The sequence below is a fragment of the Phragmites australis genome, chromosome 9 (assembly GCF_958298935.1).
Source record: "Phragmites australis chromosome 9, lpPhrAust1.1, whole genome shotgun sequence".
Taxonomy (NCBI): Eukaryota; Viridiplantae; Streptophyta; class Magnoliopsida; order Poales; family Poaceae; genus Phragmites; species Phragmites australis.
The window spans coordinates 28,918,392-28,932,868 of NC_084929.1; the positions used below are offsets into that span (position 1 = coordinate 28,918,392).

General features: G+C 43.2%; 1 protein-coding gene and 1 non-coding gene across 4 annotated transcripts; both read left to right on the forward strand.

Moving 5' to 3' along the window:
* The first annotated feature begins 1,169 nt into the window (after nucleotides 1-1,169).
* Nucleotides 1,170-8,792, forward strand: LOC133929027 (ubiquitin-conjugating enzyme E2 7-like). Of its 3 annotated transcripts, none has more exons than XM_062375605.1 (6): nucleotides 1,170-1,401; nucleotides 1,512-1,614; nucleotides 3,907-4,004; nucleotides 4,094-4,194; nucleotides 5,080-5,157; nucleotides 8,269-8,792. In XM_062375605.1, exons 1-6 carry the CDS (start codon nucleotides 1,350-1,352, stop codon nucleotides 8,314-8,316), a joined length of 480 nt encoding a protein of 159 aa, XP_062231589.1. In that variant the 5' UTR covers nucleotides 1,170-1,349; the 3' UTR covers nucleotides 8,317-8,792. The 3 variants fall into 3 exon arrangements, with proteins under 3 accessions (XP_062231589.1, XP_062231588.1, XP_062231587.1); XM_062375604.1 differs by lacking the exon at nucleotides 8,269-8,792 and adding an exon at nucleotides 7,040-7,809; XM_062375603.1 differs by lacking the exon at nucleotides 8,269-8,792 and adding an exon at nucleotides 7,860-8,250 and having other exon boundaries at nucleotides 1,171-1,401.
* Nucleotides 8,793-9,311: 519 nt separating this feature from the next.
* TRNAV-AAC (transfer RNA valine (anticodon AAC)) lies at nucleotides 9,312-9,385 on the forward strand. Its single transcript has one exon. It is a non-coding gene; the product is annotated as a tRNA-Val (tRNA).
* Nucleotides 9,386-14,477: the final 5,092 nt, after the last annotated feature.

The following is a 14,477-nucleotide window of genomic DNA, read 5'->3' on the forward strand; positions in this document are numbered from 1 at the left end:
ATTCTTTCCCCTTTTGATCCATTGCTCGCCTCTAACTCTATCTCTATCTTGTGAATTTGGTTTGGATTTTCGGTGACCAGCGGACTCCCATGCGTGTTCATCTCGGATTTAGCATGGGCTTGGGCAAAAACAGCGCGGGCTTGAGTTTCTAGATGCTTGGGTGAACTCGTTTGGTGGTTGGGTGGTTGCTCTCCAACTTGGGCACGACAGCGGTGGCACGCGCTTGCGGTGGTGTCAACTGCTACTGCGACGCAGAGCTAAAGCAGAGAGGGAGAGAAGAGAAGAGAGAGAGCGCTAGGCCGGCTTGGTTGAGTGGGCCCAGAGAGAAAAGAGGAAGAGAGGAGGTGAGAGCTGGCCTTTGGGTCAAAACATTCAAAAGCTTTTCTCCCTTTTTTTTAATCATGTATATACACATATATTATTATACTTATACAATATATATATCACCTATATATAGGCTCATCTAAACAAGCAATCGAGCAAGCAATAAAATATATACACATATATACACTTAAGAATTACTTAGCTTAGTAAATTCTTTTATTTCCTTGAATTTTTTTAATATTTTTTTGGTTTTAGTATTCTGGGTGGTTACACTCATTTAGGAATATCTTCACTTGCAACTCAATGTAATAGGTGTTTTATACAAGTTTCAAACACATACCTTGATAGTAGGCGGCGACGGTGGACACGTCGGTAGCAAGGTGGGGGTCGGACGGGGATGAGGGCGTGGGCGGTTGTGGACACGTTGGCAATAGGGCGGGGGCGAGGATGAGGGTGCCCGACGGCCCGAGCTCGTCGTCGCTATCTTGAGTTTGCAGGTTTGTACGGTGCCACTAGGATCTGCGGACTACCGCTTAAAACCGCTCCAATGAAGCGGATAGTGTTGCAGCTTTTTTTAGCTTGTGGTGCGGGCAACCCAGTGCATCCCTATTTGCGATGACCGGTAGTCCATTGGCTTTCTCTTACCTAAGGGCAGGGTAAACCTTGGACCCTAACCCGAATGCGTAACCTGAACCCAAATCCTCGTGCCCGAGCTTGACGGAGCAGAGAAGACAGTAGCACTAGGACTACGAAGGAAGTTTTTGATTAATAATGACAACCGAAACGAAATAAATACAAATGAACCGCACACGATTAGACCGGATGTCATCATTAATCAACCTGGAACCCTCTCTTAAGTTTCTTATAAATCCTCCAGTCTGTAACAGCCTCTCCTCTTCCTCCCGATTCATCCCATCTCCAAAGCTGCTCACGCCCCAGAAATAAAGAAGCTCCTCCCAGGGGCGGCGTACCGGTCCTCATCGTCAAAACCCTAGCCCCGATCCGATCGAGGAGCGCTGCTTCCCATGGCGGGCACCCCTAGCCAGGCGAGCCTCCTCCTCCAGAAGCAGCTTAAGGGTACCGATCCGAACGGCCCCCTTGTTTCCTCTCCTTTTTTTCGCCCCGATTCGCCGCGATCGGCTCCTGAATCCTGATCCCTTCTACACTTTGTATGTGGATTGTCCCAGATCTCGCGAAGAACCCCGTAGATGGGTTCTCCGCTGGCCTGGTGGATGATAGCAGCGTCTTCGAGTGGCAGGTCACCATCATCGGCCCGCCCGAGACCCTATAGTGAGTTCGAATTGTGCCCGCCCTCTAATTACTGCATGATTACCCTGTGGTGATGGATTGCATGCTTGATGGGCGCGCGTGGTCGCCTTCGGTTCCAATTGTTTCGTTTGCATGGTGTATACGGTGGGAATTCCTTGTTGCTGCGTCGATCCGCAGCTGTTACTGGTGAATTATGGTGTAAACCTAGGGGATTCCGTGTATTGATGCTGATCTGTATCACTTGCAGATGAATCCAACTGCTGTCAAAATGTTCGGGTGTTGCAGCTCACTAGATTTGCAGTTACCCATGTATGTCGGTATCGATCTGTGTACTTACCTAGACGCCTGCCTTTCAGGGGGCAGGCACTATGACTTATGTATTCGGTGGTGCTACAATGGATAAATAGCAGTGTAGAGAAAGCTACATCAGTAGGGTTTGGCTTGCCAGCCAACTGATAGCAGCCAGATGCCTGCTTCCTTGTACTTTCCCTCCGTTAGTTAATGAGTTGGCTGTAAAGTGCAGGCAAATTTGTTTCATTGTTGTTTGGTACTGAATTATTGTTTTATCATCATCTTTTTAGTTGGATCTTGTGGGTTTCATCTCTAGCCTACCCCAACTTGCTTGGGACAAAGGATTTATTGTTGTTGTTTGTACTGAACTGGGAGAAAGAGGGTACGCTGTCTGCCAGAGCTCCTGAAACATAGGGGGGCATTCGCTGGAACGGACACAAAACTAGCTAGGTAGACGCAACAAAGTTTTTGGGAAGGGAAACTTCTGCATGCGCTACCTCTGTTCTTTTTTACTTGTCGTTTAGGACGTTGACATGGTTGCCAATGCATGCCTTTGACCGTTGTTTTTTCTAAACATTTGCTATTGAAATTTTTTGAAAATATAACTATTAGAATGTAGTTTCCATGACGAATCTACTAATATCATTTTTATGTGACAAATCTTCATATTTTTTTGTGTAAATTAGTAGTCAAAGTTCATAAAGTTTGACTGCACGCAACCCTAAATGACATCTATTTGAGAACGGAGGGAGTATATGTTTATTTCATTCGCAGCTGTTTTCGAGCAATACCAAATGTAGATGTTTCATTTGTATTTCTTGACATGCATAAATGTAATTTACTTCAATGGAACAGATTATTTTGGTGAAAAAATTAAAACAGATTTGGAGGTAGTGTACCAATGAGCGTTGAGAAATTGATTTTTTTAGATTTCAGAGTTCAGATGCAGACATGGATAAAATGTGGTTTTGGATCAATAATGCTTATACTGATGCATGTTTGAGGCAATTGTAAAGGAATACAAATTGTGTGTATTTATATGACTGCTAGATCATGCCATGAAATATCAAACAGGGACAATTGATATAAGTTACAAAATTTGCAGCCTCCCTTTTTATTGCATTGAATCTTGGAGGTACACGCCTTTTGTGATCCTGTCAGTAGATACAATGCCTTCTTAGAGAAGGCTAAGGAAGTATATATATCTTTTTGGAAACGAATGTTCTAGTTCCTAAAATCTTTTCCCTACTATTTTGGGAAAAAAAGTCTCCTCAGATTTTGAAATTATTATTGATCCAGCGCATCCAGGGCATTATGCCTAAAAAGAGCTGAGCTGCCAACATAGCCTCTTTCTCCCAGTCTACGACAAACAACAATGAAACAAAATACTTGGTGCAGCGTTACGACAATGCTATAGTCGTATACAACTTGTGCGTTGGTATGCTGGAGTTCTGTCAGATGAAACCAGTAACCCAAGGATGACCAAACGTAGGAGTCTTGTTTTCTGAGTTCGGATGCTAGATCTGAATATAATTTTTGCTGTCGGTGTGCATTCTGCATTGCATCTCAGAGTTTGTAGTTTACTTCCAATGGATTCATGTATGGGGACTTATCATATATATTAATTCCAGCTTCAAAGTTGTATAATGTGATATACTCTCCGTACCCTCTTCGTTAAGGTTAGTCCATGAATGATTTAACAATTTGCTGTACTAGCTAAGACTGCAATTCTTATTTCTCTCCCTCCCCTTCTCTCTTATGGTGTGTAACTGAACTATATTTTCCGTTGCGTATATAATGGGAAAAGGGAAACCCATGTCAAAAAGAAATAAAAAATATGAGTGCAGTTGCATCTTTGTTTAAGTGATTGTATTTTGTGCGTTGTTGTGTATCTTTGTTACAGTGACTTGAGAAAGTTCATATGAAAGAAATCTGCTGAGTGAAATGGATACTTAAACTTACTATCTTACCTTTTGCTTTGGATTTTCATGAAATTAAAAGGATCAACTTTCACTTTTGCAGTGATGGAGGCTACTTCAATGCAATAATGACCTTCCCCCAGAATTATCCGAACAGCCCGCCATCAGTAAGATTTACTTCTGAGATGTGGCATCCGAATGGTGAGCTGTTCGCTAGCTGGATGATATTCATATGTCTATGATTTTATCGTGTCAGTATTGTGACAATGCTGATTATGTTGAATTCTTAGTTTATCCTGATGGGCGTGTGTGCATTTCTATTCTTCATCCACCTGGTGAAGATCCCAACGGTTATGAGCTTGCAAGTGAACGGTGGACACCGGTGCACACGGTAGGGCTTCCTATTCAGAACATATAAATGTTTTGTTTGCTCTTTGTTCTTCTATGTAGCAGTTTTTTCCGTGGGGGTCATTTTATAAACTATCACACTCCTTATCTATTAACTCTGCATATTGGCACACCTGTACTGATCTGAAATCTACATTCTAGGACGTGGAGGTGTGGGTGTACACCCCCACCACCCAAGTTCGAGACCTCTTCGACTCGAATTTGGGTGCCTATTTCTTCTTAGTTACAATACCACCTAGTTCCTCCTAGGTTGATTGAATTTTTTTTAAAGAAAATTACATTCTAGTCAAAATACTATAGGAGTAATTCCGTGCATACCCATTACCTTTTATTTACAACGAGCTTGTCACAAGAAACTTGCAAATCGAGTTCAAAACTATTTTTTAGATGACAGTGATAGACATTATTTTTAATAATGGTTTCTGGCTGATTTCCATTGGGTGGTAGGAACTTATTTCCAGTTTTTTATTGCAATCAATTGAACTGTTTAAATCTAACAACAAACCAACTGTTGACAATAGGTTGCTGACTGGAAATCAATCAACCTCAGATAGTTAACGGCTGAGCTCATCCATGCCCAGTTTTATCTTAGTTTCATTGATTGCTATATGTATTATTGTTTTATGGTTTACGAATATGATTCTGCCAAAACTCTTCCAAAATAACCTCAAAATCACTTGGAGTTTGTCCGTACCTATACCTAACCAAGCCCTAGTTTTAAAAGATTTTGTATTGTGGTCAAATATATTGAATATGGACTAAGGTTTTTTTTTTTTTTTTTTTTTTTTTTTTTTTTTTTTTTGCAAATTACTTCAACGCTGACTTGCTTCTTGCCTTTGCTAATTTATTTTGCTTTCATAACATGCAGGTCGAGAGTATAGTTTTGAGCATCATTTCGATGCTCTCTAGTCCAAATGACGAGTCTCCAGCAAATATTGAAGCGGCTGTAAGTGCACTCGATATTATTTTTCTTTGTGTGCAATACGCCTAGGAAAAGAAACCAGATAAGTTCTTTCACGCTTCTAGTGCAACGTCAAAAGCAGTCACTGTTGTTTCAAAGTACATTTTAGCAACATTCTGATTAAATTGATTCCGAATTTAAGCATAATAAACATAGCTTGACTGCCATGATATAACATAACATACATGAACATGAGCATTTTAGCATAATGTAAAGCATGAAAGGTGCTACTCATATTCAACAATATATCATATATGGCAATCAACAACATAAGGTGGGATAACACAAGAAACAACTCTCATTGCGGGTTGCCGAATTAACGGCCATCCAACGCCAATGGCTCAAACAGATCATCAACTAGTGTGATAGTACCAAATTAGTGTTCTAGACCGCAATTAACAAGTTCAATATTTTGATTATCTAACAATTAAAGTATCAGTATATAACAATTATTCTAACCAATTAGCAGAACAGGTATAACAACATTAATTGCCAACAGATGAACAAGACAATATATGAGAATATGAAATTCTACACAATTGAACTGTAGTTGTATTGTCACACCAATCTCCCCAAGCCCACTATCATCATCGAGCATAAAAACCCACTGAACTAGTATGCAATTCATCCCAATATCAGCACACAGATTAACAGGCACACGATATAGCAAATTTCAAACTTAATTTTAAAAGGCAACGGGAATGGTCTTACTTTCCAACGAAGAAACCGGAGGCAAGGCGCACGAATGTGTTGTCATAGAAAACAGAGACCCCCTCTATGATGAGGTCAAGGGGTGAATGTTCTCGGAGATACAATGCCTAGCACCTACCACAGGGCACACTGCGACAAGTACCCGAGGAGCAGTAATCACCACGATAGCAAGGGGTCCAACTCCGGGCCAAGGAGGCTGTTGTTAAGCACCCGAACACAACAGCGCGCACATGCACCATGGTTAACATGCGCACGCGCACTTGCACGCGACGCCACACACAGCCACGCACAAGACTAGATGTGCACGCAACGCAGGACGACCAGCCGGTGCGCACGGGCAGCAGGACGGCCACGAGGTTGCCACCTGCACTGATCACCTGCAAACATATGTGCACGAAGGCGCGAACATGAAAATCACACTACCACAGCACTAGTGACAACATAACGGCCACAACACGCACAAAGACGAGCACCCAAGGCCGATAGCACCACCAACCAAGCCGCCGGTCCGAGCTGCCGTCAAACTTGTACAGGCATACGATGCACTTTGCAACGGGGCCCACCTTAGGAAAGTGAGCCGCAACATCGCGGGCACCACCACACCGACGAGCTAGAGCCAAGGAGGCTTAGACAAGGGAGAAGTGGACAAGCTCACCGGAGGCCGAGTGGAGATCGGGTGGAAGGAGAAAAGGTTCTGTTCGGATTCGTCAGAGAGAAGAAAAGGTTCCGTTTGGATTCGTCAGAGAGAAGAAAAGGAAAATTGCTCGAACCTATTTCCTCCAACCGAGAGATCAGATATGCCACGTCCCAATGGCCGGGAGACCCATTCGAGGCAGACTTGCCTGGCTAGGGCGGCGGCGGCGCCTCCTTGTCCCCCCCCCCCCCTTCTACTCTGGATAAGGGCACACCCCCTTTGGTGCTGGGCTGCTCGGCCTAAAGGCCTTGTAGTGACCCCGTGCCAGATGGCATATGCCATTTCCCCCTTTTTCTTCTCTTTTTCTTTTTGGAATTTCTTTATAAATTCAAGTTTGACTCCATTCAAACTCGGATTTAAAAGGGAAGCCCCTGTAAATTCCAGCAGTCACTTATCTGATTTGCAATTGCAGCAGTTAGTTTTGCCGATTGATGAAAAAATTATTGCATTATGTCATTGTAGAGCCAGTTGACCCCGGCAAAATCGACCATGATCCAATCTGGATTGGCCGATGCATGAGGAGTGGTGTTGATGTGGGCATTGAGGGCAAATTTGCCGAAGACTGTCGAAGATGGTTTGCCATTGAGTGTAGTTGGACTCGGAGAGATCAAGCGTAATCGGAACATGCGAACGAATGTTCACCATTTGGATGGTGGAGGGGACGGGCGCCGAGGCAGGTGGCGCAAGGGAGCTAGCGTTGGTGTTCCGGGAAGGAGGGTGGGGAATAAGAGGTGGAAGAGACTGAATTGGTGGCCATGGCAGCAGAAGCAGTAGACGCGAATAGGCTATCGATAGCGGATTGAATGCGCTCTGAAACCATGAAAGAGTCTAGAGCTCAACTCACTGAATTGTATCAAGTATAATCGGATATTATATAGACGATTTACAAGAGTATGTTAGTGCTGATCTGTTGTTATCTCTAACTAACTCAAACAAACAGAGCTCAGTCAAGAACCATGTGCCCAGGCAAAGCGCAGGGAGCTGCCCAGAGGAATAGGGCGTCGTTGGACTGAGCTAACAGCTCACTAACACTTCTCTTGTTGAGCTAAGGATGGGGACATAGCACTTCTGCAGTTCTACTGTCATCATTGAGTTATCAAACTAATTTTCCTTATGATAGCCTCAAAGCACTTGTGTGCTTCTGAAGGTCTTAATCAACATTTGGTCCAATTTGTGCCCAAACTTTCTAGTATTAGTTGAATCGCTGTAAAAGGTTCAGTTTGTTCCTATCAGATGAACTCCCTCTGGTTTCTGAAGTTACACGTTTGAGTTTGTCTCGCAGAAGGACTGGAGAGAAAGGAGGGATGATTTCAAGAAAAAGGTTAGGCGCATTGTTCGCAAATCTCAGGAAATGCTCTGAAAGAGGAACATATGGGGAGTTTAACAAGTGCTGCAATTGGTGTGATGCACTTCACCATCAGTCACCCGATGGCCACCTGATGCCAGCATTTTTCACGTCTCCCCTGTATATTTTCCATTCAGTGTCATTCCTATGGTGGTGTTGGTCTGGAGAAACTTGGGAATGTTGCCTATCCTAAAAGTTCGATTGCATTGTGTGGCATGGAGTGTCAATGTCGAAGAATATTTTGAACATGCTGCCACCTAATCATAATTTTCGTGATGAACATCATAAGAAAGAAGTGATGGTTGCCTAATGCATCTTTTGTTTGACATTTCTACTTGGTGTGCAGAATCTATTTGCGTACTGGAGCAGCTCCGAATGTTATTTCACCGAATAAATCTGATTTATTTAGTATAAGCTCTGGTGTGTTTTATCCATGATCCCCTCCTAATATGGTATGTACTTCCTGTGCCGAAACCGATTGGCAGCAGGCTGGCAGTTTCTTCAATGGAGAACTCAGTGTGCAAATGCATCCTGAGTGCTCTGTGTTAACTGTTAACAAAATCATCAATTGAGTCACAGGAGCTCCTTGCCGAATGCATGCTCTCAATGAAGAACTCATGCTACTGTGGGCAGTACGATATGGAACCTATGCTCGAGATCAAAAGGCGCGAGTGAAATTGAAGACTTGGGGTTGGGGACCTCATGAGAAGTTGAGATCCTTTTTTTCTTTTGCGAGGGAGAAGTTGAGATGATTTTGTTTACCTCGATCCACACCGATGCTCGATCCAATGTACATTAAGATATGAGCAACGAGGAAAACCATATGATATGGGTGGGTAACGGAATGGAGTAAATGTCATCTTCCTACAAGTATTTGGTCCCAACAGTAAAGGAACCAAAACCTGAAAGAATCACAGCAGTTGAACGCACCAGGAAACACAGCAACAAATCCTAATAGCATCCCAGAGACACTGATTCGATCCATAGTGCAGTAACACGAGATGGTTCAAGTAGCAGGGTGCTAAGAGAACCATAACTTTTTTTATGAAAATAAGAAGCTTTATTAACTCCTCTCGTTACAGTAAGATGATATAAACATATAAGAGTTTTTTTAATCTTAGCATATCCAAGATACACACATCCAAGAGAATCATAACTGATGGCACATCCTTTCACATTTCCATAAATCAAGCAAGTTATACTTTGCTTTGGTGCGAAACAACGGCAACACTCAAGGTAGTCAGATCTCCAATCGTTTGAGCTGCAGGAACTCTTTCACCCAGCAATGGCGCACCAGTGGTAGCTAGTAGCGTCGAAAGGCAACGGAGACAAAATACTAGAGCAAATAATCTATTACATATAAGTTCTTAAGGAAAAGACATCAACCGTGGTTTCGTGGTGTAGTTGGTTATCACGTCAGTCTAACACACTGAAGGTCTCCGGTTCGAACCCGGGCGAAGCCACATTTTTGTTACCTTTTCCTTTTTTTCCTTATCGTACTGAGTTACTTTGCACATGGGATCACCGTTTTGCACATAGGTGTCACCTACCGTCTTCAACGAGAAAAATGGCGATTTTATTGAGTTGAACACATAAGATAAGCTGATAAAAGTTTAACGTAACTTTGGTTACGAAGTACAAGGGCATAGCAGCTTCCAAGCTAGTAATTAAGGATGCCAAACCGAGAGATTATCGACCCTACTTGCTATGGCCAGCAATTAAGGCCGCTGTCAAACCGTGAAGCTTGCAAACCTCCTTATTTTGGCCAGCAATTTAGGCCTTGTCAGACTGATTCTTCCTCCGTCCTGATGATCACGACACGTTACTTGAAGATCCCTTGCCCCAGGCCTTTGAGGCTCCGGGTCCTCCCCACATCTTGAAGGCGCGCGCTTTTGGTAATCCAAATGATAGGACCAAATTCAAATTTCCTCAGCTGGAACGCTAGAAACCTAAATTCCCACGCCCGGTGTGTCGAAGTACATGAGACCATTGCCGCTTCAAAATGCCAAATTGCATGCCTACAAGAGGTCAAGTTATGCAACGTGCAACTGGCCACTACTTCGTACCTTGGGGCAAGCAAACTTGTCAATTTTGCGATCAATCTGGCCGCCAGATTTAGACGGGCCAGGGGAGGAATTTTACTTCTCTGGGACGACAGTGAGATGCACCTCGAAGGCAATCTCAAGTGGCGAATTTCACGTCTCTGCAAATGAGACCATCAGAGAGTGCTTAACCTCCTTTCTTCTAACCTCAATCTATGGAGCATCAAATTGCCATCAGGACAACAATGGCTCGTCCTTAGGGATCAACAAAAACAGCAGAGACCTAAACCACAATATTATGGGCCAATTTCACGACACGTTAGACGAGTGTGAACTCCGTTTAATCAGCCTCCAAAACCGAAATTTCACCTAGAGTAATGAAAGGTGAAATTCGATGTTGGTAAGGCTAGACAGAGTCTTCTTTAACTCTGAATGGGACCACGCTTTCAGCCATCATACCCTACAAGCACTCTCCACCTCTCTCTCGGACCATTGCCCATTACTCCTTTCCAATCAGTCTAGCCTAAGATGACCAAAATCCTTTAAATTTGAGAATTTTTTAGTCCGAATCCCAAGCTTCATGCGTATGGTTGCCTCTACATGGAATACAACAATAAACCATCCTGATTCTATGCACGTCCTTAACCAAAAGTTAAGATGCACAACAAAACAACTCAGAATTTGGAGGAACGTGTTACTTACAGATACCAATCTACAACTTCTCATGGCCTTAGACATTATCTTACATCTAGACATTGCGCAAGAAGTCAGGGTTCTGTCTATTGGGGAGCGAATGCTATGTGACCATCTCAAGAAACGTGTGATGGGTCTTGCGATCATCGAGAGGACCCGAAAAAGATAGGCCACGAGGATAACTTACCTGAGGGAAGGGGATGCCAATACCAATCCTTCCACTTAAAGGTCAATGGACGAAGAAGGAAGAATACCATTTAGAGACTCCAAAATGATTGGGCATGGGCCATTAACCATGAGGAGATAGCGACAATTGTGCAACACCACTTCATTAAGTTCATGTCATGATCGTCCAGCCGCAACAACGATTTGAATTGGGAATTACTTCACCTCCTGGAAAACGAACTACAGTCACTGGCAGCACCTTTCACTAAGGAAGAAATTCAGCATGCCATAAGCCAAATGCCTTTGAATAAGGCTATGAGGCTAGACAGTTTCACTGGCTTTTTCTTCAAAAAGTAATGGCCTGTTGTGAAGATGGACATTGTGGTGGTTGTTCATGCTTGCTACAATTTGTGCGGTTCTGGCATGCACTTGTTGAACTCGATCAATATTGTCATTCTCCCAAAGAAGGAATGGGCAGAGAAAATATCAGAATTCAGGCCAATCAATTTAATTCATTTCATAACAAAAATCATCTCCAAAATTCTTTCTTTGTGTCTTACCCCACACATGAATAGCCTAGTCTCGTGGTGTCAAAGCGCAATCATAAAGAAACGAAGCATCCATGACAACTTCATGCCGGTGAGAAGCATGTCTAGATGCCTGCACCAAAAATAGGACACCATCCCTACTCTTCAAGTTTGACATCACCAACGCTTTTGACTCCATCCGTTGGGAGTACCTCCTTTCTTTGCTACAACACCATGGATTCCCAGGCCATTGGCGTGACTCAGTGACCTTGCTACTTACAACCTCCTCCTCCAGGGTCTTGATAAATTGGATTCCCAATGCTCCAATTCGGCATGGAAGGGGTCTCAGGTAGGGTGTCTCCCTCTTTGCACTGCTCTTTGTCCTGGCAATAGATCAAGTACACAGCCTCCTTGAACTTGTGGTGGAGGAAAGCTTGCTAACTAGCTTAAGAGGGTCCACCACAAGAGTGTGGATCAATGTATGCCGACGATGTGGTTCTTTTATCTCTTCAAAAAATTGTGAGGTTTTGGCTCCAAACAATTTTCCAAAAATCAGTGGGCAATATCGATTAAATGTATGGGCCTCAACTTAGATGAAATCCTAATAGAGCTACTAGCTACACGCTTAATATTCCCCATCAAGTACCTTGGCCTGCCGCCTAACACCCAACGTTTTGCGTAGGGCTGACTTCCAATTGTTAATAGACAAAGCGCTTGCCACCTTTGTAAGGTGGAAAGGGAAGAACATTGCCCCCGATGGACGACTCACCCAAGTGAAATCAATACTTACAGCGCAACTGGTCTACTTCCTCACTGTCCTAAAAGCTCCAAAAACACATCCTCAAAGTCATTGATCATAGCGAATGCAATTCTTGTGGTTAGGAACCGAGGCTCTGACAGGAGGAAAGTGAGACTGCAAGCCAACAAATAAAGAGGGATTAGGCATCCTTAACCTTCAAAACTTTGTGAGAGCCATTAGGCTGTCGTGGCTATGGCAAGAATGGAAGACCCATCACATGCCTTGGAAATGGTATGGAACACCGTGTAATGACATGGATAGACTATTATTTGTAGCGTGCACCAAGATCACCATTGGCAACAGAGAAGATATCTCTTTCCAGCATTCTCCTTGCTACAGGTACAACGTCCAAAGGACCTGGTTCCACAAGTCTTTTCATCATCCTCTTTGAAGCGTCGAACACTACGCGAGGGCATCACAGATGGCTCTTGGATGCCGGATCTTGCGTATGTGCCAGGCATCACTTCATAGTGTATTGCTGAATTCGTGTAGCTTTGGACCATAATCCAAGAGGTGCAGTTACAACATGACACAAGGGATGAGATCACTTGGAAATTGATAGAGTACAGTGACTACTCAATGTCTTCGGCATACAAAGCACAATTCATGGGTTCTTTGGATATGAATTTTCAATCCATAATCTAGAAACCATGGGCTCCATTAAAATGCAAACTATTTGCCAGGCTTACAAACCAAAACAAACTATGGACGCCAAATAGGCTGATAGCTAGATCTTAGCTACGCATTGTCTGTTGTGTAATAAGGAGCCTAAGACTGGCCATCACCTATTCGCATAATGCAGTTTCACTAAACATGTATGGTCGATACTTGTAGATTGGGTGTCACAGTCATAACTGAAGCTGGTTAGTTCGCCACATAGGCACTCCATTCATCATTGGTGGATGGTCCTGGCAAGTATCCCACACACCCCAAGAAGGGGGCTGAAGTCACTCATCATTCTTGCCTGCTTAGAGATTTGGAAGGAGCGAAATACCAGAACTTACAATAAAATGGAAGAACTAACACAACTCGTCGCCAACAGCATTAAAGACGAGGTGAGCTGTTGGGATCTTGTAGGAGAGTGGCACTTAGGCCACCTATGCAGAGATAATTTAGCTTGTAGTGCCTTTTGTTTTTTTTTTCTATTTTGTAAGCTTTTATCTGTTGGGCAATTCTTATTAATATAACTCAGCAGCTCTCCTATCTATTTATTAGAAATGAAGTAAGGATGTCAAGGGGTGCCTAACAGCCTAAGCGAAGTTATGCAAGGCCATGTATAACGGCATACACATGGCAGGGCGCTTGTTGGAAGTTTACTGAGTTTCCCAGCCACCCAAGAGCTTTTACGAGTGCTCATGTAGGCGGTCGCCGTTTGGAGCAGGTTTCACGCGTGGGATGGACTTCCTTGGAGGTGGACCCTCCAGCATAACAGGAATTGACGGTTTTGACCAAATTCGTCGTGATTAGTCCATCCTTCTGTTGATATCTCTCATCTGATCTTACATAAACACATACTGCAAACAAGCTTCACAAGAACAATCCAAAAAGAACAAGAGGATTTGGGGGGATGCAAGAGAGCGTACCTGAGGGGCTGACATGAAGACGCAATGGCACAAGCACCACGTCTCTCTCTAATGTGTATATATGGCCATGCCTTCTGCGCAACGACGAATGGAGTTGCTAAGGCCACAAGGGAACTAGTTAAGTGTCACACAACGAGGGAATCCCGTAACTACTGTCATCGCGGTTCACTCACCATCGATGTGATTCCATGGGACCTTTCGCCTAGACTAGGATACGATACATGGGAAGAAGAACCAAAATGAATGGAGGGTGACAATATTGGTAAATTAAAAAATTCTTAGAGACCACTGTGTGCGTTGGAGGTTGATGAGTATTTAAGAATTCATAATTTACTAAAATACAGTATATCCTGAAGAAAGATCACCATCGTACAAGTATCGTTCATCCAATATAGTATATTTATAACCACTATGAGGTAAATAAGACATATGACGATATTCCAAACAATTCATCATATTCTACTCAAAAACTATCCTCAGATCAAGAAGTAGTCCTCTTAATATTCATAAGTAATAAAATATGTTAATATTACACTTACAGACTTTGTGTACGGTACACCTTCTCAATCCGACCATATAAGGAGGAGAGGGAGTACGTCCAAGGGAAGTGGAGAGAAAAAGAAGTGAGGTTGGAAAGCTAGAAGCCGGATAAGCAATATGAAGCAAACCTAGTCGTATAGAAATAGAAACAATCATTTGAGATTCACAACAGATTCGAGTCACGGTTAGCTAGATTCATTCGACGA